We start from the raw sequence: 24,508 nt of genomic DNA on the forward strand, positions 1-24,508 counted from the left end.
AATTCACAAAAAGACAGAAACTAATGGAATGATTTCTCACCAGACGATGACACATGAAATCGGCCACATGTTCGGGATAAGGCATTGCCAGTGGCTGAGCTGTGTGATGCAGGGCTCCAACCACTTGGAGGAGTCAGACCGTCGGCCCCTGGATCTCTGTCCCATCTGCTTGCGCAAACTTCAGGTCTCAGTGGGCTTTAACATTGCCGAGAGATACAAGGTAAAACATGGGTGCCATTTTGGATTATGTTTTATTCAGAGGGTAAACCATACATCAGAATCTTATCGGAATATTGCTCGTAGACCATAGCAGTGTGTCCCACCCTTTATTGAGCCAACACACATACATATTCTACATTCAAAAGCATCAAACATGCAAACTCCACACAGGAAACCAGGAACCACAGAACTGTAGGGCATATGTGCTAACCACTCCTTCACCTTGCAATCTTTAATTAGAATCTTATTAACTTATCTAACCTCTCCATCTGTAAGGGCACAGTAATAGACAGCTCATGTATTGGATCTCATTAGATAGGATACGATTGATTGGAATTATTTTTAGCTGCATCCATAGAACTTACTGGAGGGTGCTGGAGGTTAGTTACAAAAAGTAACCCACTGTACATGTGTCTATGAAATAATATCAGTTGCTTCGTGCTGAGTCAGAATTACATTGTTATAGTAATCCCGATTCATTTCAGCCACTTTAAACGAGAACCTTCACGGCTGCCTGGAACAGCTGAGTTTAGACGCAGGCAATAGTTTAAGTGTCGTGAGCAAGGTAGATATTAAAAGACGAGCACCATTTCACACGTCCCACATGTATTCTTTGTACTTAAGACGGTTTTGTTTGGCACATGTCCACTGAACCTGTTATTACGGTGCTTATTTGAAAAATAAATAAAAATCCTTTCCTTCATCCTCATTCATTACCAAGAGTTTATGCTTAACATACAATAATTCAGTCATTTTGATCAAGGCTTAATATATTCAGTATTAGTGTAATGTAATTGCGTTTCAGGAATTTTAGTTCATTTACATACACATTCTGTGCTGCGCAGGCCTTATTACAATGGATGGAAGAGGAGCCAAGAGCAACACAAGCGGAGGCCGCCTTTCCCAAACCTACTGAACCTTTTCGCACAGCCAAACTCTGGCTGCAGAGGTGCCAAGACATAATGCAAGTCAGTGAACGGTAACGGAGACAAATAAGATATCAGTATGAGCTAAGGTCGCACTTTACATAGCGTATCTCATCTTGCTTTTGCTTGAAGAAAATAATCTTGATTTGATTTGATAGTCCTTACCTACTATATATTGTAAATACAGTATATGGACAAAAATATTGGGAGATGCAGCCATTACACTTGTAGGAAGTGAACACAGAAGCTCGTTCAAAAGGTGTTTGAATGGAGGTTTTTCCACATTGAACTCATTCAGGCCTGCCTTGTCAGTCATGCTGAAACAAAAAAAAAGTTGGAAGCAAGGATTTCGGATCCAAAATATCTCGGAATTAAGGGAGACACCTTCAATAGCCAGTTTGGAGCCAGACAAAATATGCATGTCCATATTATTCTGCATTAATGCAACTTAAGCATAATGAGGTCAGCTTTTATTTTTCCTCCACATTTGGGTTTTCGTTTCATGTTCTTATTAAGGGGTGTCAATGTTTATATTTATTGTATTATAAAAATTATACACACTCAACAACAAAGTAAAAACTGCAGTCAAAAGGTGAAAATCACTCTTTCTTTATTGCGAGTGAACATGTTTTTCATTACAAAAATAGTTCCTCTTTGACTTCTCACAACAAGTGCACTTTTGTTCAAAAATAAACTTTTCAATCACACATTTCTCCTGAGCTTGGTGAGTATTCTATAACAAAAACAATACAGTTGATGTTACAGAAGCTGTGCAATTTCAAGATATCTGCTGCTACATTAGCTTCACAGTTTGACCGGCTATTATTATTTTATAGATGACCATCAGGTAATTACAGTTCATCATTGACCCTTGATTCCCTCAAGACCATTTCAAAAGCTTATGTAGATTAAAGCCATTTCAATAGTACAGTATAAAGAAACACTTTTTGGTACATTAGGTATGTAAGTCACAATTGTATCATAGATTCCTGCCTCCCGACCCACCCACAAGCAACCAGATCAGCATCTTAAACAATCGTTCCCACCCATTTCACTAAGTGTCTATCCGTAGCTAACCTTTGCCAGCATGTTCTTCACTGTTATGACCTACTCAACCGAAATGTATAACCTGCGAGTCATTCTATTTGGCTTCCGCCTGCATTTGGTTCATGAGCTTCATGTACATTTGAACTAACCTCAGTACTGTCTGTTGGTTTTTTTTTCCACTTCGTTCACGTCAGCGTCAACCTTCAAGTCCCCCTTAACATCATCAGGTGTGTCTTCATTCAGTCTTAATGTGCTCTTCCTGCAAAGTAGTCCTCTCTTTGCAGGTTGCACTAAGCCCAGGAACACCGCACTCACCGCCATGCCGGCTGCACAGGAGTAGAAAGCTGATCCGTAGTTCTGTGTCACATCCACTAACACACCTTGAGAAGAAGTCAAAGTGTTAAGTGATTCAAGAGACACATCAAGTTGTGTTTTATTTCTTAATCAGTGGTTAAAACAACACTTGCAATGTCATTATTTACTACCAATAATGTCTTTTTCATTTCATCATGTATTGTTCATCTATTTATGCCAGCAACATATAGTGATAGGCGTAACATTTAAATGCTCTTCAAATAGATGGCAGAAGGTACACTATCAACCCGAGTAGCCACATTTTGTGACATTTTTGTTTGGTGGTGTGCGGTGAGATTTTTCAAATATAAAATATGTCCCTTGGCACTTGAATCATGCAGGAGGTGTTTAGAAATGATGATAAACTATTTTAGGATCCTAGTTTCTGGTATAGTTATGGTTTACTTTTAATAGAGGAAATAATATATATATATATATATATATATATATATATATATATATATATATATAATACACTGTATAAATATACCGATTTTCTTTTTTTTTGGGGGGGGGGGTGTCGTCATTTGCAGTTTTCCCAATTTTTACTTCTAAGTGGGGATGTCCCAATCACATTTTTTTTAGACATTTGATTTTGAGTATCTTCCCCCACTCCCTAATAAATGTACCCCAACATGATACCTTTTTATACCATGTGGCTATAAGTCGACAGTGGTTCAAATCAAGTAAACAACATATTTTATCCTTGACTTTAGAAATTAAGAACATTTTCAAAAATCCGATCTTTTTCAGCTGATAGCGATCAGCTGAAAATCACCTGACTGGTCCCGATTCATGATCACGTGATGGGATCAGGACAACCCTACTTGTAAGTCTTGTACTAAAGACGTCAAAAGGGTTCTTAGACTTAACATTTACCTCCAAGTGGGGGTCCAGCCAGACCAGCAAAGCTTTGTATGAACACATAGACTCCAGCAGCAGAGGACATCCTCTCCAAGCCCACCACGTCATCTTCTGCCAGCATGGGAATATGTGTGCATGCAAGAGTCCCCATGAAGAACCCGTACACAGCGCAGCAAACTGCTAGGCCATAAAACTCAGCGACCAGAGTAAATCCCACAAGATCCACCGTCATGAAAATGACACAAACCAGGAGGACGAGGAGCTTCCTCTTCTGGATTCGATTCTGTGTCAGAACCCATCCGATGAAAAAGCGACCGACCATTTCAGCAACCGCCATGGTGGAGAGCATATAGGCGGCGCGATCCCGCGCGACGCCTCGACTCACGCTCAGCTCGATGATGTAGAGTTGAGGGGCGAAGAAGCCCAGTGTAGCAAACAGTCCAAAGAGCGAATAGAAAATGAAGCTGCACTCTTTGAGTATGGAGAAATCCAGAAGTTTAAACTTTTTTGCAGGTTTCTCATCACCACTTTTATTTTCGTTGCCTTTATTCTCTTGTTTCTCAACATCGTTCTTCTGGCCTTCAGATGCGTCCGAGTCTTTATTTAGACCCAGGGTCAACCCTGACCTTACTTCCTCTGTTAATAAAGTCCTCTCCTCTGGGTTGCAGTTGACCTTCTCGTACTGGACATCAGAGTAGGTCATAGAATCTCTTATGAGCTCATTGTCAGTGTTTGTCTTGTCCACGATCAAGTCATCTTTGGTGGTATGTGCCACGTTCCCACGTGTGCTTTGGGCTTCCGCGATCTTTGGAGAGGATCTGTCATTCTCTGTCTCTTGACTTGTTTTGGGATGGATGATGATTGGCCGTAGCAGAGCACCACAAATAATGATGGTGCCTTGCAAAGCTCCAATCATTGCCATGGTGTGACGCCAGCCAATAAGGTCCCTCAAAGAGGAGAAAGCTGAAGATAAAAAGTAGATCGTAGTAGATAGTAGTACGTGATCGAAGGTATGAGACCATTTCTTATCCATTCATTTGAAACTTACCCGGGGCTAGAGCAAACATGGACAGGGCCTCTCCAGTCGAAGCTATAGCTATGACCAGAGACCGCCGTCGTGTAAAATAATGTGATAGGATTGTCACAGTGGGTAAAAAAGTCAGGCAGTAGCCAAGACCTACAACCAGCACAAGACAAGAGGCGCATTCAAAATAGCAAATCATCTTTAAAGCCGAGTTATTTCAAAGGCAAAAACAGTAATCCCAAACCTGCCACTATGCCGTAGGTGATGTACATTTGATTGACGGAGGTGGTAAAGCTTGTGGCAATAGTTCCTGAGGAAATCAGTACCCCTCCGATCATGACAACAAGCTGGAACCCAAAGCGTTTGGTCAGCACGGAGGAAAGAGGACCTGCACAGTCGTAGTATGCACACTGTTAAAAATAGTGCATGAATTCCAATTTAGGTCAGTCAAGGTACTGTACAATTTGCAGTAATGTACTTCATATGGCTAATTATTGGAATAAACGTACCAGATTTAGTTTCGTTCACTTTAATTTTTGTAGGCTTATCATTCCCTTGACATTGACATCGGCGCAGCGTTGCAAAATTGTGGCATGGGTAGAAGTTTTTCTGTCCCCGACGGCAGTTCAACACCAGTTTGAGATGCTTTATGGCAGACACATTGCTCCAACATGTTATACAATTTACATATCGACTGAAGGTTGTTCAGAGCCTTTACGCAGAAGATTATGATACTCAACAACCTGAAGTCGGTATGGCTCAAGATTAATCAATCTTAATCAAGCTTTGGTTGATGCTAAGTTTCAGTGCAGCCCTCCAGATAGACTTTCCCTAGATTTGCGCAAATGCCTGCTCTAGCAGTTCGGTGTTTTCGGTGCATCAGTGGTGGTGGTAGTAGCAGCAGGCCTTCTGCTGTGTGGTTTGTCAAGAACATATCCTGTTTGGAGAAACTTGCCATGGATAGTGTAAATTGTACCACGTGTTTGAATAGTGTAACGGCCATAAAGCTTCTCAAACTGGTGCTGAACTGCAGTTGTGAACAGGAAAACTTCTTGCCAGGAGACTATTTTGCCTCGCTGCTTCAATGTCAGTTGATGTGCCATGGGCAAGACATGCTTCCAGAAACCTGCAGAGTGACTTTTTTGACACAGGACTTTGCATCAAGTTAATGTTTTACATTACATTAGCGGCTAACTTATTATGACACTTGTTTGGGTTCATGTTAAAAATTGAGACGCATGAGTTACATCTGTGACATAAATCACCAAAGCATTATGCCGTCATCAATGTGTTATTTCCAACGTTATTATTATTATTAACAGTGGTTAACTAATTCTTATCATTAAGAATGTTGAAACATTGCTTGTACAGGTTTCCAAATGCTGGCAATTTAATCATGGAATGGATTACTCTGTAATTCAAAATCCAAACAAATCGGAGCTTTACCAATATACCGGAAAAGATTGTGGTCAAGCTTGGAGTTCTGAATGTTTTAAGAAAACACCACATTGTGCCGCCAAGGTGCCATGATACCTGCTTCCTTTTTCTGAGAATTCAACTTGCTATTTAGTTGGCAGTGCCTCAGATGAAAAGCAACAGTAAATCCATTATTCACAATCATTCTGTACTACAGTCTCACTCACCATTAAAGGTCATGACAAAGACACTGATGGAAACGATCCAGGACACTCGGCTGTTCCTCTCCCCAAACTCCTCCATGAGCTCTTGGAGGAAGATACCAAAGCTCTTGATAGTGCCAAAGGTGAAGACTTCCACCAAGAAAAAGGCCACAGCCACCACCCATCCCCAGCCTCCGTCTGGGGGTGCTGAGTAAATGTTAGGCCCCAAGAAATTTGGTCTCTTGAGTACACACAGCACCATTTCTTTAAAGAAAGAAAAACATTTTTGTTTTAAATGTGCTTGAGAAGTTAGCTATCTGGAAATGTGCTTGAGGCTGGTGTGGCCTGCCCAGACTTTGACACAATTTTACAAAACACACTTTTTTATACCATTAGTGAGCTGGAGCCTGCACTGGTAGTAAGTCAATCACAGGGCACATTTAAACAAACAACTACAACACTGCCCGAGACCAGAGATTCCCAACCAGGGTAACATGTCAGGTCAGGTCAGGTAACTATGTGTCATGTGAATGCTGGAAATGATCTGATTTCACGAAAGTTACCCCCCCCAAAAAAGTTATTTATTAATTATAAATATGTCTCATCGACGTATAATGACAGGCAGAACAAGTAAATGTTCTTCCATTCGATGGCAGAAGGAATAATAAACTTTTGTATACACTATCCACCTGTTTCCATTCATACAACACAATGAGTCAGAATGAGTTTCCTGCATGTATATCAGTTTTTGTGTTCAACTAAACACGTTTCACACTGAGTAAGTAAAGTACTCAGTACATATTTATACTTTTTGTGACATTTTTGTGTGGTGGTGTGCCCTGAACTTTTACTGCGGTCAAGCCAGCCTCCACTCGTAAAGTAGCAGTCAAGCCAGCCGCCCCTAATTTTGTTCATACTAGGCATTACGGTAATAGGTCGCCAACTCGCGGCGAAAGCCACCTTCAAAATAAAAGCTTCCCAATAATACGGACGTAAGTGCTCTTCGGTTAAGGGATGCAACCAGCAAAGTTAATTTGAATCTTGAGATACATTACATACATACATACATTTAAAAAATTACTTTATTTGATATCTCAGGAAAAATAAATGGCAATGGACTGCACTTATATAGCGCTCCATCATCACAGTGGCCAAAGCGCTTTACACAGACTCATATTCACACACACATTCATAAACCAATGGGCGACTGCTGCCATGCAAGGCGCTGCCATGCCCACTGGGAGCAAATTAGGGTTCAGTGTCTTGCCCAAGGAAACTCCGACATGCGGACAGTCGTAGCAGGGATTCGAACCTGTTCTACCTACTGAGCCAAAGCCACCCCAACATAATCCCATTGGTATCGCAAGACAAGTCCAGATCTGTGTGACAGACCACCAAGAACTCCGCGAAAAGAGGTTTGATGAAGATCTGATATTGTATTTCAAAATAAAAATCTCTGAAAACTGCATATATTGCTTTCATTATCCCTGTCTGAAAAAATCTGTTAAATCTTTTTAATGAGATATCGCAACACCAGTCCAGTTCTGGGGGACACTACACCACCCTAGGTCTCCAACAAAAGAGGTCCCATCAAAATCTCATGTGGCATTTCAAAATAAAAGACTCTTGAAATTGGTGTATTTCATTGCCATGATCACGGATTTCAAAAATTCTTTAAAAAAAAACCTCCTAGTTATCACAACACCAGACCAGTTCTGGGGGACACTACACCACCCCAGGTCTGCAACAAAACAGGTCCCATCAAAATCTGATGTGGCATTTCAAAATAAAAGTCCACTGAAATTGGTGTATTTCATTGCCATGATCACGGATTTCAAAAATTCTTTAAAGAAAACCTCCTACTTATCACAACACCAGACCAGTTCTGGGGGACACTACACTACCCCAGGTCTGCAACAAAACAGGTCCCATCAAAATCTGATGTGGCATTTCAAAATAAAAGTCCACTGAAATTGGTGTATTTCACTGCCATGATCACGGATTTCAAAAATTCTTAAAAAAAACCTCCTAGTTATCACAACACCAGACCAGTTCTGGGGGACACTAGACCCCCCAAGGTCTGCAACAAAAGAGGTCCCATCAAAATCTGATGTGGCATTTCAAAATAAAAGTCCACTGAAATTGGTATATTTCACTGTCATGATCACGGATTTCAAATATTCTTTAAAAAAAACCTCCTAGTTATCACAACACCAGACCAGTTCTGGGGGACACTACACCACCCCAGGTCTGCAACAAAACAGGTCCCATCAAAATCTGATGTGGCATTTCAAAATAAAAGTCCACTGAAATTGGTGTATTTCATTGCCATGATCACGGATTTCAAAAATTCTTTAAAAAAAAACCCTCCTAGTTATCACAACACCAGACCAGTTCTGGGGGACACTACACTACCCCAGGTCTGCAACAAAACAGGTCCCATCAAAATCTGATGTGGCATTTCAAAATAAAAGTCCACTGAAATTGGTGTATTTCACTGCCATGATCACGGATTTCAAAAATTCTTAAAAAAAACCTCCTAGTTATCACAACACCAGACCAGTTCTGGGGGACACTACACTACCCCAGGTCTCCAACAAAAGAGGTCCGATCAAAATCTGATGTGGCATTTCAAAATAAAAGACTCTTGAAATTGGTGAATTTCACTGCCATGATCACGGATTTCAAAAATTCATAAAAATTTTTTTTCCAAGTTATCACAACACCAGATCAGTTCTGGGGGACACTACACTACCCCAGGTCTCCAACAAAAGAGGTCCCATCAAAATCTCATTTCAAAATAAAGGTCCACTGAAATTGGTATATTTCACTGTCATGATCACAGATTTCAAAAATTATTTAAAAAAAAACTCATTGTTATCACAACACCAGACCAGTTCTGGGGGACACTACACCACCCCAGATCTCCAACAAAAGAGGTCCCATCAAAATCTGATGTGGCATTTCAAAATAAAAGTCCACTGAAATTGGTGTATTTCACTGCCATGATCACGGATTTCAAAAATTCTTTAAAAGAAAACTCCTAGTTATCACAACACCAGACCAGTTCTGGGGGACACTACACCACCCCAGGTCTGCAACAAAACAGGTCCCATCAAAATCTGATGTGGCATTTCAAAATAAAAGACTCTTGAAATTGGTGTATTTCACTGCCATGATCACGGATTTCAAAAATTCTTTAAAAAAAACCTCCTAGTTATCACAACACCAGACCAGTTCTGGGGGACACTACACTACCCCAGGTCTCCAACAAAAGAGGTCCCATCAAAATCTGATGTGGCATTTCAAAATAAAAGTCGACTGAAATTGGTATATTGCACTATCATGATCACGGATTTCAAAAATTCCTAAATTTTTTTTTTCCGAGTTATCACAACACCAGATCAGTTCTGGGGGACACTACACTACCCCAGGTCTCCAACAAAAGAGGTCCCATCAAAATCTCATTTTCAAAATAAAAGTCCACTGAAATTGGTGTATTTCATTGCCATGATCACAAATTTCCAAAATCCTGAGGATGTGATCCCCCTGTAGTTGGAAGGGGGACCACCACCCCAGTCTGCCAATCCAGAGGCACTGTCCCCGATGTCCACGCGATGTTGCAGAGGTGTGTCAACCAGGACAGCCCCACAACATCCAGAGCCTTTAGGAACTCCGGGCGAATCTCATCCACCCCTGGGGCCTTGCCACCGATGAGCTTTTTCACCACCTCGGTGACCTCAACCCCAGAGATAGGAGAGCCCGCCTCAGAGAACCCAGACTCTGCTTCCTCATGGGAAGGCGTGTGAGGAGGTCTTCGAAGTGTTCTCCGCACCGACTCACAACATCCCGAGTTGAGGTCAGCAGCGACCCATCCCCGCTATACACAGTGTTGATGGTGTGCTGCTTCCCCCTCCTGAGACGGCGGATGGTGGAACAGAATTTCCTCGAAGCCGTCCGGAAGTCTTTCTCCATGGCCTCACCGAACTCCTCCCATGTCAGAGTTTTTGCTTCAGTGACCACCAAAGCTTCATTCCGCTTGGCCAGCCGGTAGCCATCAGCTGCCTCAGGAGTCCCACAGGTCACAAAGACCCGATAGGACTCCTTCTTCAGCTTGACGGCATCCCTCACCGTTGGTGTCCACCAACGAGTTCGGGGATTTCCATCACAACAGGCAACGACCACCTTACGGCCACAGCTCCGATCGGTCGCCTCAGCAATGGAGGCGCGGAACATGGTCCACTCGGCCTCGATTTCACCCACGTCCCCCGGAACATGAGCAAAGTTCTGTCGGAGGTGGGAGTTGAAACTCCTTCTGGCAGGGGATTCTGCCAGACGTTCCCAGCAGACCCTCACAATACGTTTGAGCCTGCCACGTCGGACCGGCATCTTCCCCCACCATCGGAGCCAATATCACCACCAGGTGGTGATCAGTTGACAGCTCTGCCCCTCTCTTCAACAGAGTGTCCAAGACATGCGGCCGCCAGTCCGATGACACGACCCCAAGGTCGATCATCGAACTGCGACCTAGGGTGTCCTGGTGCCAAGTGCATGTGTAGGCACCCTTGTACTTGAACATGGTGTTCGTTATGGACAATCCGTGATGAGCACAGAAGTCCAATAACAGAACACCGCTCAGGTTCTGATTGAGGGGGCCATTCCTCCCAATCACGCCCTTCCAGGTCTCAGTGCCATTGCCCACGTGAGCATTGAAGTCCCCCAGCAGAACGAAGGAGTCCCCAGCAGGAGCGGTCTCCAGCACCCCCTCCAAGGACTCCAAAAAGGGTGGGTACTCTGAACTGCTGTTTGGTGCATAGGCACAAACAACACCCGAAGGCGGAGTGAGGCTACCCTCTCGTCCGCAGAGGTGAACCCCAACGTACAGGCGCCCAGCCAGGGGGCAATAAGTATACCCACACCTGCTCGGCACCTCTCACCGTTGGTAACTCCAGAGTGGAAGAGAGTCCAACCCCTCTCGAGAGGACTGGTACCAGAGCTCAAGCCATGTGTGGAGGCGAGCCCGACTATATCTCGTCAGAACTTCTCGACCTCGCACACCAGCTTGGGCTCTTTCCATGCCAGAGATGGTGACATTCCACGTCCCGAGAGCCAGTTTCTGCAGCCGGGGATGGGATCACCAAGGTCCCTGACTTCGGCCACTGCCCAGCTCACAGTGCACCCGACCCCAATGGCCCCTCCCACAGTTGGTGAGCCCATGGGAAGGGGGACCCCCTTTACCCTTTTGGGCTCTGCCCGGCCAGGCCCCATGGGTGCAGGCCCGGCCACCAGGCGCTCGCCTTCGAGCCCCACCTCCAAGCATGGCTCCAGAGGTGATCCACGTCCGGGCAAGGGAAAACGTCTTCCTGAATTTTTTGTCATCATAGGGGTTTTTGAAGCTGTGCTTTGTCTGGTCCCTCACCTAGGACCTGTTTGCATAAAGCCCCAGACAAATTAGCTCCTAGGATCATTGGGACACACAAACCCCTCCACCACGATAAGGGGACAGTTCAAGGAGGGGCCAAATCTGATGTGGCATTTCAAAATAAATGTCTCCTGAAATATTCATATTTCACTGTCACTGCCACTGATTTAAAACATCCATCCATCCATTTTCTGAGCCGCTTCTCCTCACTCGGGTCGCGGGCGTGCTGCAGCCTATCCCAGCTATCATCGGGCAGGAGGCGGGGTACACCCTGAACTGGTTGCTAGCTAATCGCAGGGCAGATACAAACAAACAACCATCCGCACTCACATTCACACCTACGGGCAATTTAGAGTTGTCAATTAACCTAGCATGCATGTTTTTGGGATGTGGGAGGAAACCGGAGTGCCCGAAGAAAAACCACCCAGGCACGGGTGAGAACATGCAAACTCCACACAGGCGGGGCAGAGGATTGAACCCTGCTCCTCAGAACTGTGAGGCAGACGCTCCAACCAGTTGTACACCGTGCCGCCTGAATTAAAACATTCATTAAAAAAAATCTATGTCAATACAACTTCTTTTAAGAAATAATTAGAAATAATCCTGTTCGTATCGCAACACCTTTTACCCTTCATACATGTAGGAGACAATTACAGGATGCTACTACATTACTGCCATCACCCTTTGATGTAATATATCTGCAATCTGTAAAAATCATTAAATATGATTTTTTTGGGTATCAACATTAACGCTTTAACCACTGAAGTAATTTCTCATGCCAGTCTGACACTGGAAGGAAGACATGCATGGATCCAGCCATTTCAACAGCACTTATCCTGCTGAGTCGCGGGGTCAGCCTACCCCGACTGAGTGTGGGCAAAAGACAGAAAAAACCCTGAGCTGGTCGGCAGTCAATCGCAGGGCACATACACTGTAGAGACCATCACTGAGTGGGAACCAAACCCACGCTGGCTGCATTGAAGTCAGGCAAATGAACAACGACACCATCAGTAACTGGAAGGAAAACAGTGTATTTTAAATAGTTACAAGAAAGACGGTTTTCTATTTTTTTTGTAAATCCCCTCCTTGAGCCGTTACCTTATCGTGGTGGAGGGGTTTGTGTGTCCCAATGATCCTAGGAGCTAAGTTGTCTTGGGCTTTATGCCCCTGGCAGGGTTACCCATGGCAAACAGGTCCTAGGTGAGGGACCAGACAAAGCACGGCTCCAAAAACCCCTATGACGAGTACAATTAATGGATTCAGGTTTCCCTTGCCCGGACGCGGGTCACCGGGGCCCCACTCTGGAGCCAGGCCTGGAGGTGGGGCTTGAAGGCGAGCGCCTGCACCCATGGGGCCCGGCCGGGCACAGCCCGAAAGGGTAACGTGGGTCCCCCTTCCCATGGGCTCACCACCTGTGGGAGGGGCCATAGGGGTCAGGTGCAGTGCGAGCTGGGCGGTGGCCGAAGACGGGGACCTTGGCGATCCGATCCCCGGCTACAGAAGCTGGCTCTAGGGACATGGAATGTCACCTCTCTGGCAGGGAAGGAGCCCGAGCTGGTGTGTGAGGTCGAGAAGTTCCGACTAGATATAGTTGAGGTCACCGAGGTGGTTAAAACGCTCCTCGGTGGCAAGGCCCTGGGGGTGGATGAGATTCGCCCGGAGTTCCTCAAGGCTCTGGATGTTGTAGGACTGTCCTGGTTGACACGCCTCTGCAACATTGCGTGGACATCGGGGACAGTGCCTCTCGATTGGCAGACTGGGGTGGTGGTCACCCTTTTTAAGAAAGGGGACCGGAGGGTGTGTTCCAACTACAGGGGGATCACACTCCTCAGCCTCCCTGGTAAGGTCTATTCGGGGGTGCTGGAGAGGAGGGTTCATCGTGAAGTTGAATCCCAGATTCAGGAGGAGCAGTGTGGTTTTCGTCCTGGCCATGGAACAGTGGACCAGCTCTACACCCTTGGCAGGGTCCTCGAGGGTGCATGGGAGTTCGCCCAACCAGTCTACATGTGTTTTATGGACTTGGAGAAGGCGTTCGACCGTGTCCCTCGGGGGGTCCTGTGGGGGGTGCTTCGGGAGTATGGGGTACCGAACCCCCTGATATGGGCAGTTCGGTCCCTGTACGATTGGAGTCAGAGTTTGTTCCGCATTGGCGGCAGTAAGTCAGACTCATTTCCGGTGGGGGTTGGACTCCACTAAGGCTGCTCTTTGTCATCGATTCTGTTCATAACTTTCATGGACAGTATTTCTAGGCGGAGCCGAGGCGTAGAGGGGGTCTGTTTTGGTGGCCTCAGTATTGCAGCTCTGCTTTTTGCACAGCATGTGGTTCTGTTGGCTTCATCAAGCCGTGATCTCCAACTCTCACTGGAGCAGTTCGCAACCGAGTGTGAAGCTGTTAGGATGAGAATCAGCACCTCCAAATCTGAGAACATGGTCCTCAGTCGGAAAAGGGTGGCGTGCCCTCTCCAGGTCGGGGATGAGATCCTGCCCCAAGGGGAGGAGTTCAAGTACCTTGGGGTCTTGTTCAAGAGTGAGGGAAGAATGGAACTGGAAATCAACAGGCGGATCGGTGCAGCGTCTGCAGTGATGCGCATTTTGTATCGGTCCGTTGTGGTAAATGTGGTGAAGGAGCTAAGCCGAAAAGGCGAAGCTCTCAATTTACCGGTCCATCTACGTTCCTACCCTCACCTATGGTCACAAGCTGTGGGTCGTGACCGAAAGAACAAGATCCCGGATACAGGCGGCCGAAATGAGTTTCCTCCGCAGGGTGTCCGGGCTCTCCCTTAGAGATAGGGTGAGAAGCTCGGTCATCCGGGAGGATCTCAGAGTAGACTCGCTGCTCCTCCACATCGAGAGAAGCCAGATGAGGTGGCTGGGGCATCTTATTCGGATGCCTCCCGGACGTCTCCCTGGTGAGGTGTTCCGGGAACATCCCACCAGAAGGAGACCCCGGGGACGTCCCAGGACACGGTGGAGAGACGACGTCTCTCGGCTGGCCTGGGAACGCATCGGGATACCCCCGGAAGAGCTGGATGAAGTTGCTGGGGAGAGGGAAGTCTGGGCGTCCCTGCTAAAGCTACTGCCCACGCACGCGACCTGACCTCAGATAGCTTAATAAAAAATTATGTATGCAACCCCCAAGTTACCATAATTATCACACTGTATACTATACCCCATCACATTACATTCATATAAAACACCATCACCTAAACAAAAACTCAACAAATCCCACCACTAACACACCCCATATCCCACACCCCAAACTATACAAACAAAATCCATCCCACAATCAAAATCATTTCCACAAAATATTCTCCATTTTATTATACTATACCCTCACATTCCATTAAATATCACCCCACCTCTCAAAAAAACTACCTCCACAAATCCCACTATCACATCCTATCCCACACCCCCAAACCTCTCACACACAAATCCCATCACCACCTCAAAATCATTTCATAAAATACATCATACCACACAGACCATACACACCCAAACATTTGAATACAACACTCTACATTATCAAAACCACACCCACATCACAAACACTATCACACCACACACATCACAAACAAAACCCAACACAAAACCCAACATACAAACTATCATCCATTTTACTATACATATACACACACCATTACTATAATATCACCCACTTCCTAAAAAAAAACCCCACAAATCCAAAACATCCCTATCCAACCCCCCAACTCTTCCAAAACAAAATCCCATCCCCACCTCAAATACATTTCCCAAAAATAATCTCCAATTTTTAACTATACACTCCCATTACATTATAATATCACCCACTTCTTAAAAAAACCCATCCAAAAAATCCCCACATATCACCATTCCTATACCACACCCCCAAACCTCTACACAAACAAAATCCCATCCCCCCACCTCAAAATCATTTCCCATAAAATAATCCTCCCCTTTTATAATACTATACCCCCCTCCCAATAATTATAATATCACCCACTTCTTAAAAAAACCATCCAAAAATCCCACTATCACATTCCTTCACACCCCACAACTATTCAAAACAAATCCCATCCCCCCTCAAATCATTTCCAAAATTAATTCTCCCATTTATTATACTATACCCCCCCATCAATTTCCTTTATCATTATAAACACAATTCTATATATAATAATCATAAAATATACATCCTTTATCATTCATATCCATTACTACCAAATTTCAGTGGACTTTTATTTTGAAATGCCACATCAGATTTTGATGGGACCTCTTTTGTTGCAGACCTTGGGGGGTCTAGTGTCCCCTAGAACTGGTCTGGTGTTGTGATAACTAGGAGGTTTTTTTTAAAGAATTTTTGAAATCTGTGATCATGGTAGTAAAATACACCAATTTCAAGAGTCTTTTATTTTGAAATGCCACATCAGATTTTGATGGGACCTGTTTTGTTGCAGACCTGGGGTGGTGTAGTGTCCCCCAGAACTGGTCTGGTGTTGTGATAACTAGGAGGTTTTTTTTAAAGAATTTTTGAAATCCGTGATCATGGCAGTGAAATACACCAATTTCAGTGGACTTTTATTTTGAAATGCCACATCAGATTTTGATGGGACCTCTTTTGTTGGAGACCTGGGGTGGTGTAGTGTCCCCCAGAACTGGTCTGGTGTTGTGATAACTAGGAGGTTTTTTTTAAAAGAATTTTTGAAATCTGTGATCATGACAGTGAAATATACCAATTTCAGTGGACCTTTATTTTGAAATGCCACATCAGATTTTGATGGGACCTCTTTTTTTGGAGACCTGGGGTGGTGTAGTGTCCCCCAGAACTGGTCTGGTGTTGTGATAACAAGCAGTTTTTTTTTAAAGAATTTTTGAAATCCGTGATCATGACAGTGAAATATATCAATTTCAGTGGACTTTTATTTTGAAATGCAACATCAGATTTTGATGGGACCTCTTTTGTTGCAGACCTTGGGGGGTGTAGTGTCCCCCAGAACTGGTCTGGTGTTGTGATAACTAGGAGGTTTTTTTTAAAGAATTTTTGAAATCCGTGATCATGGCAGTGAAATATGAACTTTTGCTCATGTAAAATGGGCGCCTTGCCTCAATAAAGGTTGGGAAACACTCCCCTGCCTAGACCACTGCCCAAATAATGAAATGAAATCATGATTTAAAAATATTTATATTTTAATAGTAATTACAACAATAATGCCAAACAAGTACGTATTACATAATTTAAACAAGAATAAATAAAACATTTGTTTCATAACAAAATCATCTCAATCATGTTATGTGAGGAAGCAATACTGTACTAGTTTTAAAAAAAAAAGAAATTCTCATTCAAAAACGATTTTATTACTTCTACTACTGGTACGAACTACTACCGCGTGGGGTTGTGTAGTCCATAAATATTACACGAGATCCCATATAGCCCTTCGCGTTGCTATGACATCTTAGGCTAAATGTTGCTATTAAAAGCAGCCATTAAGTTGAACTAAGTGAGATAGTGGAGCCGGGTCGTGAGTCGCCGTGCGCGGCTGACGCAATGCTCGCCTTCCCCGGTGGGTGACTCCGGATCTCGTTGACCCAGTGTGACTCAATCACGGCACGACCACACTGTAAGTACTCTCGCGCCACATTATTATTAGGTTGTTGTTTTGTTGACAAAAAAAACAAAAACCTCCCATATAATTGTTTTCCCGTTCGTCCGTGTTCAAATAGTTTCGGTGGTTGCGTTGTTGCGTCTCACCTGCGCGCTGCTACTCCCCGCATGCAAGAGAGTCCTCGTGTCTAAACTGCTCAATCCACTTTGCAGTGTGCACACGCGTGGGAAAGCAAAGGGTTAAAGACAGATCTGGTATCTGGTTCCAGCCAGTTTGCCTCACACAGACGCCCAAACAACATCCAAACTGGAACGCTGCACACCCTTCGAGGGTGTGAAGACGCTGCAGTCGGGTCGTGGATGTTTTTGGCGCGTTCTAATTCCGTCTTTTGGTGTCAGCGTTGTGTGTTTACACTGAAATTGTTTCCACTAAGCAGCAGGCTGCGGTTTGAATGATTTGTGGCACGGGCAGGAGGGGGGCAGTTAGTCATTTGGGGACCCAAGGCAAAACCAGTCATGGGGCCCTCCGCATATGTGTAGAGCATTGATACAAGTTTTTTTTTCACCCCAACACAAGGTCTTCAAAAATAGTTTGAACTCCTTTGAGGGTCTCACAAGGGAATCATGTCTATAATTATGAACATTTAAAGGAGGGGTTTGTATGTGAGTCTTATTAACATTTAGCAGCTAGACTGGATTTTTGTTGCAGGCATCTATAATTCGGTTTAAAAAAAAAAAAAAAAACATTTGCGTTATCCATAACTACATTATTCCTATCCACAATTAGCATTTCAGATATGTACAATGTCGTTTCATCTCGGTAAATGACGTCACTTCATGTGTGTGGGGTTTGTTATTCCAGATATCTACAATTCATTTCCAGATATCTGCGACAGTATCTGCAATGGAGTTCTAGATTTTGCAGATTTTGCCCTAAATTGTCCGTATGTGTGATTGGTTGTTTGTCTATGTGCCCTGCAATTGACTGGCGACCAGTCCAGGGTGTATCCAGCTCAGCCCCGACCCATCCATCCGCCCATCCTTTTTCCTTTCCGCTTATGCTCATTAGGTTCACGGGTGAAATACAGCCTATGCCAGCTGACTTTGGGCGAGAGGTTCACGCCGATGGACAAATGTATAAAATGATTACAGTTTATGGATGCTTCAAGACAACAGTAATCAACAATCAGTTTGACACAATCGACGAGTGCCGCTAGTGGTACGTGGAATCACTGAATAAATTGTTAACTGTGCATAAGGTTACATTGGCTTGAACTTGAAAAAAAATCTAATAAAATAATTACAGTATATTTGGTAAGTGCAATTCAGTTGTTTTGAACGTATCAGTACAATACATTTGGATTTAATCATTTAGAAACAATGTTTTCAAACATTTATTCAGGTCGAATTTTTATTTCACTTTTATGTGCAATATGTTTGAATCGAATCATTATTTAAGTAGTTTTGTCCCTAATATTTAAGTACAGTCTTAACGCTCAAACTGTGTGCAATGTTACAGTTGTTAACAATATTAAATATATCTTTAAAAAATAAAACCTCTACCTTGTTTTTGATGATCTGTTGTGCCTATTAAGCTACTATATTTTAATGTTTGTCATTAGGGTGTTACTTGGAGAGCCAAGTATTTTATTAATAGAACATGATGTTTTTTTTTTTTTTTGTAATGTCGTAGATTTACATTAAAATCTTACATTGTCCACGTGCAAAGACTCCTGCAACCTTCCAGTTTAATCTCATCTTGCTGAGTTTACCAATGCATTCCTGGCATGTATGACGGTATCAGATAAATATTCAGCCAATCCTAGATTTGTTGTCTGATTTTTTTTATTTTATGTATTGTTTTTACTTTTACTAAGCGGTGGCGTTGTTGGAACTTGTTCCCATGGCCGTGGACAACTGCCAAGCAAAGAAAAACATTCATGGCCCGGGGATACCCATGGTACAATATGCAGATATAGTTTGAGTTACAGGAAAATCCACTCTATTTCCCAGTTTTTGTTCACAGAACATGCACATTGTATGATTGAGAAGGTCCTAAAGTGAAGAGCTGAACCCAGCTGGAAGCCGTGACAAATGCAATCATGTCATGTCACTCATGGATGTCTTGTACTTCTGAAATACAAATGTCCTTTTCCTAACCGCAAAATGTGAAACTTAAAAATGTGTTTTTAAGTTTTTAGTCATGATTTTAAAAATACTTTTTTTTCTCAGGCTTTGTCACAAAATGCTGGAGGGATTCACGCCGCTTCTTGCGTGCGGGATGCTGCTTTTTGGCCTGTTTTTCCACCTGGTGTCTGAGCGGGCTGCTCAGGTTCAAAAGCCCGACAAGAAGCCCAACTTCATTATCATCCTGGCTGATGATATAGGATGGGGTGACTTGGATGTGAACATGCCTGAACAGAGGGCCAACAATACACCAAATCTTGACCTGATGGCCCAGCAAGGATTGAGGTTAAACTGAATTATGAAACCGCGCTCACTGGCAGCATTCTAAAGATATCCCACTCTCATCATCATTCATTGCAGATTCTCAGACTTCCACTCTCCGGCCTCAACCTGCTCCCCATCCCGCGCTTCTATCCTGACCGGACGCTACGGACTCAGAAATGGGGTCACTCACAATTTTGCCGTGGGCTCCGTGGGCGGTCTGCCTCTGTCTGAAGTCACCTTGCCACAACTCCTACAGCAGGCGGGTTACTATACTGCCATGATCGGGAAATGGCATCTCGGCCATAATGGACCATATGGCCCAACAAAAAGAGGTGAGAAGGACTTTGCCCTTACCAGGTAACAACCATACAAATGTGGAATTTGAGTTGCACTGTTTGCTGTAGCTATATAGACCTGGGGTGAGCAAAGTATGGCCTGCAGACCACGTAAAGGCTGCTCCATTCTTTAATACGGCCCATGACCATTGAGACGATCAAGAATCCTGTCATATTTGTTGCATTAATATTGCATTTTTTCTCTAAAATTGGTCAATTCAAATCTGTTCATTAATTTTGTGTTAATTTATATGATTAAATAAATGTATTAATCGATTGGAAATGATGGCGGCACGGTGGACGACTGGTTAGAGCGTCTACATCACAGTTCTGAGGTCCGGGGTTCAATCCCCGGCCCCGCCTCTGTGGAGTTTGCATGTTCTCCCCGTGCCTGCGTGGGTTTTCTCCGGGCACTCCGGTTTCCTCCCACATCCTAAAGACATGCAGTGTAAATTAATTGATGACTCTAAATTGCCCATAGGTGTGAATGTGAGTGTGACTGGTTGTTTGTTTATATGTGCCCTGCGATTGGCTGGCAACCAGTTCAGGGTGTACGCCGCCTCCTGCCCGATGACAGCTGGGATAGGCTCCAGCACTCCCGCGACCCTTGTGAGGATAAGCGTCTCAGAAAATAGATGGATTTGAAATGAAGTACACATATATAAAACTTTATCGACACCATCACAGTGACCAAAGCGCTCGACTAATACAGAGGCTCACTCATTCATACACCAATGGGTGGCTGCTGCCATGCAAGGCGCTGTCAGACCCACTGGGAGCAATTTAGGATTCAGACTCTTGCTCAAGGACACTTCCATAGCAGACATTCGGAGCTGGCATTCGAACCGTCGACCCTTCGTTCACTGGACGACACGCTCTACCACAACTGAGCCACAGATTTGTTGTAAATATCCATCCATGATTTTCTGCATATTATTTTTGGAAGTAGTAATTAATTGATTAATGATAATTAATTGAATTATCAATTTGATTTGCAAATTTTTCCCCTCACTTATTTTTTTGAAAATATCAGCTATGACCTGGCCCATGTGTTCATTTAAACAAACAAATATCGGCCTTGAGCACAATTTTTTGCCCATGAACCAATTGCAAAAATGTGTTCCATGTGTTTAAGGCAAACGTCATCATTGGGTCTTTTAAGGTTCGTGTTTTCGTTTAGACTAAAGGGACACCAAACAATGTCACTGGATCTAGACTTTTGACTCGTCACCTACTATCAACTCCCAACCCCTATGTCTGCTCCTCTTTCCAGATGCTGTTTTCAGTGTCACTACTTTGGCAATCGAATCAATAATTTACAAATTCGACCTGTGAGGTCTGTGTCACTTCATTCAACTGGAAAATCAATCCCATGTACTTACAGAAGAACACGAAAAACATATGCTTCAAAAAGCTGTTCATGCACTCAACGCTAAGCTAGTAAAACATGTTAAAGTTTGAAAATGCTGAAAATATATTTTTTAATTTAATAAAATAAATATAATTTAAATTTAATATTTTCAGTAGTTTGATAATTAAATTTACAGCACAAATAATAAATGTGCATATCTGTAAAAAAACAAACAAAACAATAAATACAGTGCAATAGTATTCTCAGTCAATAATTGTTCTTGAAAGTGTTGCTCAAGAAATAGCGGAAAATCTAAAAATGCATCTAAAGAGAATCTTCATTCAGTATATTGTACAGTTTATTTGTCTGGTTTGGCAATGGGAAGTAATAGATAAATGTGTTTTGTTTTTGGGGGACAAAATTGAAATAACTTGTTTATTTCCTCCTGACCAGGTTTTGACTACTACTTGGGTGTTCCTTACAGTAATGATATGGGATGCACTGACATCCCTGGATATGATCTTCCCCAGTGCCTCGCCTGTGGCTCATCTGAACCTCAAATATTCAGGTGGGTGGGACTCGATTTCTAATCAAAATCCAGAGTGTGGATTTGCAAGTATTCGATGGACCTTTGAAAAAATGTTAAAGTCGTCAAATAAGGTCTTTGTTTTCTTTCTTACCTAAAATGTACCCAGATTTGAGTTTTTATCTCCCACTTACGGTACTTAATTCTTCTCATCACAATGTTTTTACAAATGAGAAAGATGATTTGACACTCACTGTTGTATTCCTCTACAGTGCTGTTGCATCTTCTGTCACTTGTGGAACACATTGGCTGAAAATGTATGCGTGCGTGGGATTATTAGTAACACATATCATACATTTTGCATGGTATTATTCTGTATTGTAGATTGAGGAGGAGCGCACACAAACACAGGAGCTGCTATTCCAAAGTGGGCCTTCCTCTGATTGAAAACAGCAGTATTGCGGAGCAGCCACTCAACCTGTGGACACTTACACAACAGTACCAGTCTGCTGCGCTCAGAATTATGCACGATGCGAGGTAAAGTGCAGCTTTAAACATGTGGAAATCATCTTGAGGCTGAAATGTGTTGGTCACATGAGCAAGGCCGCTAAATTCTTGTGCGCTTGTGTATGTGTTTATGTATACCTGCGTGAGTGTGGAGAGGGAAGCGAGGAGGGCGAACCCTGGTTGTCTCCAGCTGTCTGTAAGAGGAAACATGCTATAATTCAGGGTCATGTGAACAATTACAGTGGCTGACAGCCATGCACTGACAAAACCACCCATATGGAGGCTTTCATAGAGCCTGTGTAATGTAAGAAGTAATTGTTGTTTTATATCAGCAGTGCTGAGTAAAGACACTAAGCAGCCACACCATCAGCTGAGATCCAGTTTACGAATCCGGTACATGCGCAACCTACTTTCGCATTCGGCACAATGAAGCACTTCCTCCCGGTTCTGGTGAAAGGCGATGGGAGCCGTGACAAAGCAACTGTCGGACTTTGAATGTCTACAATGTCTTTTTAAAACACAAGATGTCACCACAGAGCAACCAAAGATTAGAATATTCAATGTTTAGGTGTTGTTCGTGTTTACATATATCATATTTGTATAAATACATTGTAAACAAGTATTTAACTTTGGTCTGAAGACACCGGCCATAAAGAAAACAACATTTTAGCAAGTTTGGCTTCAACCAATCATGCAATCAAACCTTAGTCATTTTCATTAGCGTAGCATACACAGGAAGTCAGCAATCCTGTCTTGTGGGTTTGGTAACGAGTCGTTCTGCATATGTCGGATTGATAGATAAAGAGTGATATATTTATAATATACATAAGAAAATCCAGAAGATGCCTGATGGGATATATTGTGGTAGACCACAACGATGCATTTCAATTTTAAAATTCTTTCAGCTTCCGTTCCGCTTCTCCTCACCCGGGTAGCGGGTGTGCTGGAGCCTATCGCAGCTATCTCCGGCGGGGTACACCCTGAACTGGTCGCCACCCAATCGCAGGGCACATACAAACAAACAACCATCCGCACTCACATTCATACCTACGGCCAATTTAGAGTCTTCAATTAACCTACCTCGCATGTTTTTGGGATGTGGGAGGAAACCGGAGAACCCCCACGCAGGCGGGGACAACATGCAAACTCCACACAGGCGGGGCCAGGATTTGAACCCCAGTACTCAGAACTGTGAGGCAGATGTGCTAACCAGTCGCCCACCGTGCCGCCCTATTTTAAAATTACTTAGAGAATTTTGATTGTAGGTTTCAGTGGTGTAGTTTCACAATTTAATCCATTCACGTTTTTTTCTGTGAAACCTATCTTTGGCTGTAGGCTGAAAAAGTCACCTATTTGTGTTTGTTGTGGTCTCTCTCTAATGCTTTACGGTGCCAAAGTCCTTGCTAATAGGAAAGTAGTATGGGTGTCAGGAAGTATGTTGAAGTGATACATCTCGACTGAGAGTATAACGTCTTTGTATGTTTGGGAGGAGCTAAGTTTAGCCTGGGTTGTTAGTGGAAGTACGAGAGTCGTCACCATATGTGCATGTACCTGTATTTATTTTTAAGGGCAATGTTGTGAGAGCATTTTGAAATGATATTGAAGTCTTTGGGGATCATACTTGGTGGTATATTTATATTGTAAACTACATTATTTTGGGTGGGTTTTATTTCTGGCCTTATTACAGGGGCACTTCACAGTAAAATGTGTTGCAGTTCTTCCCCACAGCCAAAGTAATAAACATCAAAACTGTGAATGTGTGGACATCAAATTCAATTCAGTATTTTTTTGGGTCCTTGCAGAGAGCGAGGACAGCCCTATTTTCTTTACCTAGCGTTAGCGCACATGCACGTACCCTTGGCCCCACCACTTACACCCACCACTGGCGCCACCCATTCACCATCTGACAGCCAAGTGTACGCTGCCAGCCTGCGAGAGTTGGATCGCTTCGTGGGGTCGATCAGGACTGTATCACACACAGAGGACACGCTCATCTGGTTCACTGGTAAGTCTTGTGCTCCGATTACGACTGGTTTTTACATCTTGGTACACCCATGATCTGACAAGCCTTTCTAACGTTTAGGTGACAATGGTCCTTGGGAGCAGAAGTGCCAGTATGCAGGAAGTACAGGACCATTCAAAGGAAAGTGGCAGACGAAAAGAGGTATAACATAAAATATATGCACTTTGAAAAGCCTTCCTTCCACCAAATAAGACTGGAGAGTTGGGTTCAGTTTGGGTGCCAACAATGTTGATCTGTACCCTGCAACTTTTTGGGCACCCTTTAA

At 43.5% G+C, this 24,508-nt stretch overlaps 2 protein-coding genes across 13 annotated transcripts in view; one reads left to right on the top strand and one right to left on the bottom strand.

The window, feature by feature from the left end:
• Nucleotides 1–24,508, top strand: part of LOC133469169 (archaemetzincin-2-like) — a 38,819-nt gene that overhangs the window by 3,009 nt on the left and 11,302 nt on the right. For 7 of the 8 annotated variants that reach the window (XR_009785628.1, XR_009785627.1, XR_009785629.1 and 4 more), the window contains exons 6-13: nucleotides 44–220; nucleotides 1,065–1,198; nucleotides 19,283–19,522; nucleotides 19,598–19,833; nucleotides 21,641–21,755; nucleotides 22,098–22,250; nucleotides 24,023–24,225; nucleotides 24,304–24,384. Coding sequence is in view for 5 of the 8 variants with exons in the window: in XM_061755901.1 (XP_061611885.1) it covers nucleotides 44–220; nucleotides 1,065–1,198; nucleotides 19,283–19,522; nucleotides 19,598–19,833; nucleotides 21,641–21,755; nucleotides 22,098–22,250; nucleotides 24,023–24,225; nucleotides 24,304–24,384 (1,339 nt within the window). In the remaining 3 variants the exon portion in view is untranslated. Of the gene's footprint in view, nucleotides 1–43; nucleotides 221–1,064; nucleotides 1,199–19,282; nucleotides 19,523–19,597; nucleotides 19,834–21,640; nucleotides 21,756–22,097; nucleotides 22,251–24,022; nucleotides 24,226–24,303; nucleotides 24,385–24,508 lie in introns of those variants that run through there. The other variant, XM_061755906.1, reaches the window with a different exon arrangement.
• LOC133469171 (monocarboxylate transporter 7-like) lies at nucleotides 61–17,414 on the bottom strand. 5 transcript variants are annotated; one of them, XM_061755912.1, is made up of 7 exons: nucleotides 17,198–17,282; nucleotides 6,078–6,317; nucleotides 4,679–4,822; nucleotides 4,459–4,587; nucleotides 3,426–4,373; nucleotides 2,342–2,572; nucleotides 61–195 (listed from the first exon to the last, which is right to left on the bottom strand). In XM_061755912.1, exons 2-6 carry the CDS (start codon nucleotides 6,313–6,315, stop codon nucleotides 2,343–2,345), a joined length of 1,689 nt encoding a protein of 562 aa, XP_061611896.1. In that variant the 5' UTR covers nucleotides 6,316–6,317; nucleotides 17,198–17,282; the 3' UTR covers nucleotides 61–195; nucleotide 2,342. The 5 variants fall into 5 exon arrangements, with proteins under 5 accessions (XP_061611896.1, XP_061611894.1, XP_061611897.1 ...); XM_061755910.1 differs by lacking the exon at nucleotides 61–195 and having other exon boundaries at nucleotides 1,739–2,572; nucleotides 17,198–17,414; XM_061755913.1 differs by lacking the exon at nucleotides 61–195 and having other exon boundaries at nucleotides 1,739–2,572; nucleotides 6,078–6,156; nucleotides 17,198–17,216.

Source organism: Phyllopteryx taeniolatus, chromosome 19 (assembly GCF_024500385.1).
Source record: "Phyllopteryx taeniolatus isolate TA_2022b chromosome 19, UOR_Ptae_1.2, whole genome shotgun sequence".
Lineage (NCBI taxonomy): Eukaryota > Metazoa > Chordata > Actinopteri > Syngnathiformes > Syngnathidae > Phyllopteryx > Phyllopteryx taeniolatus.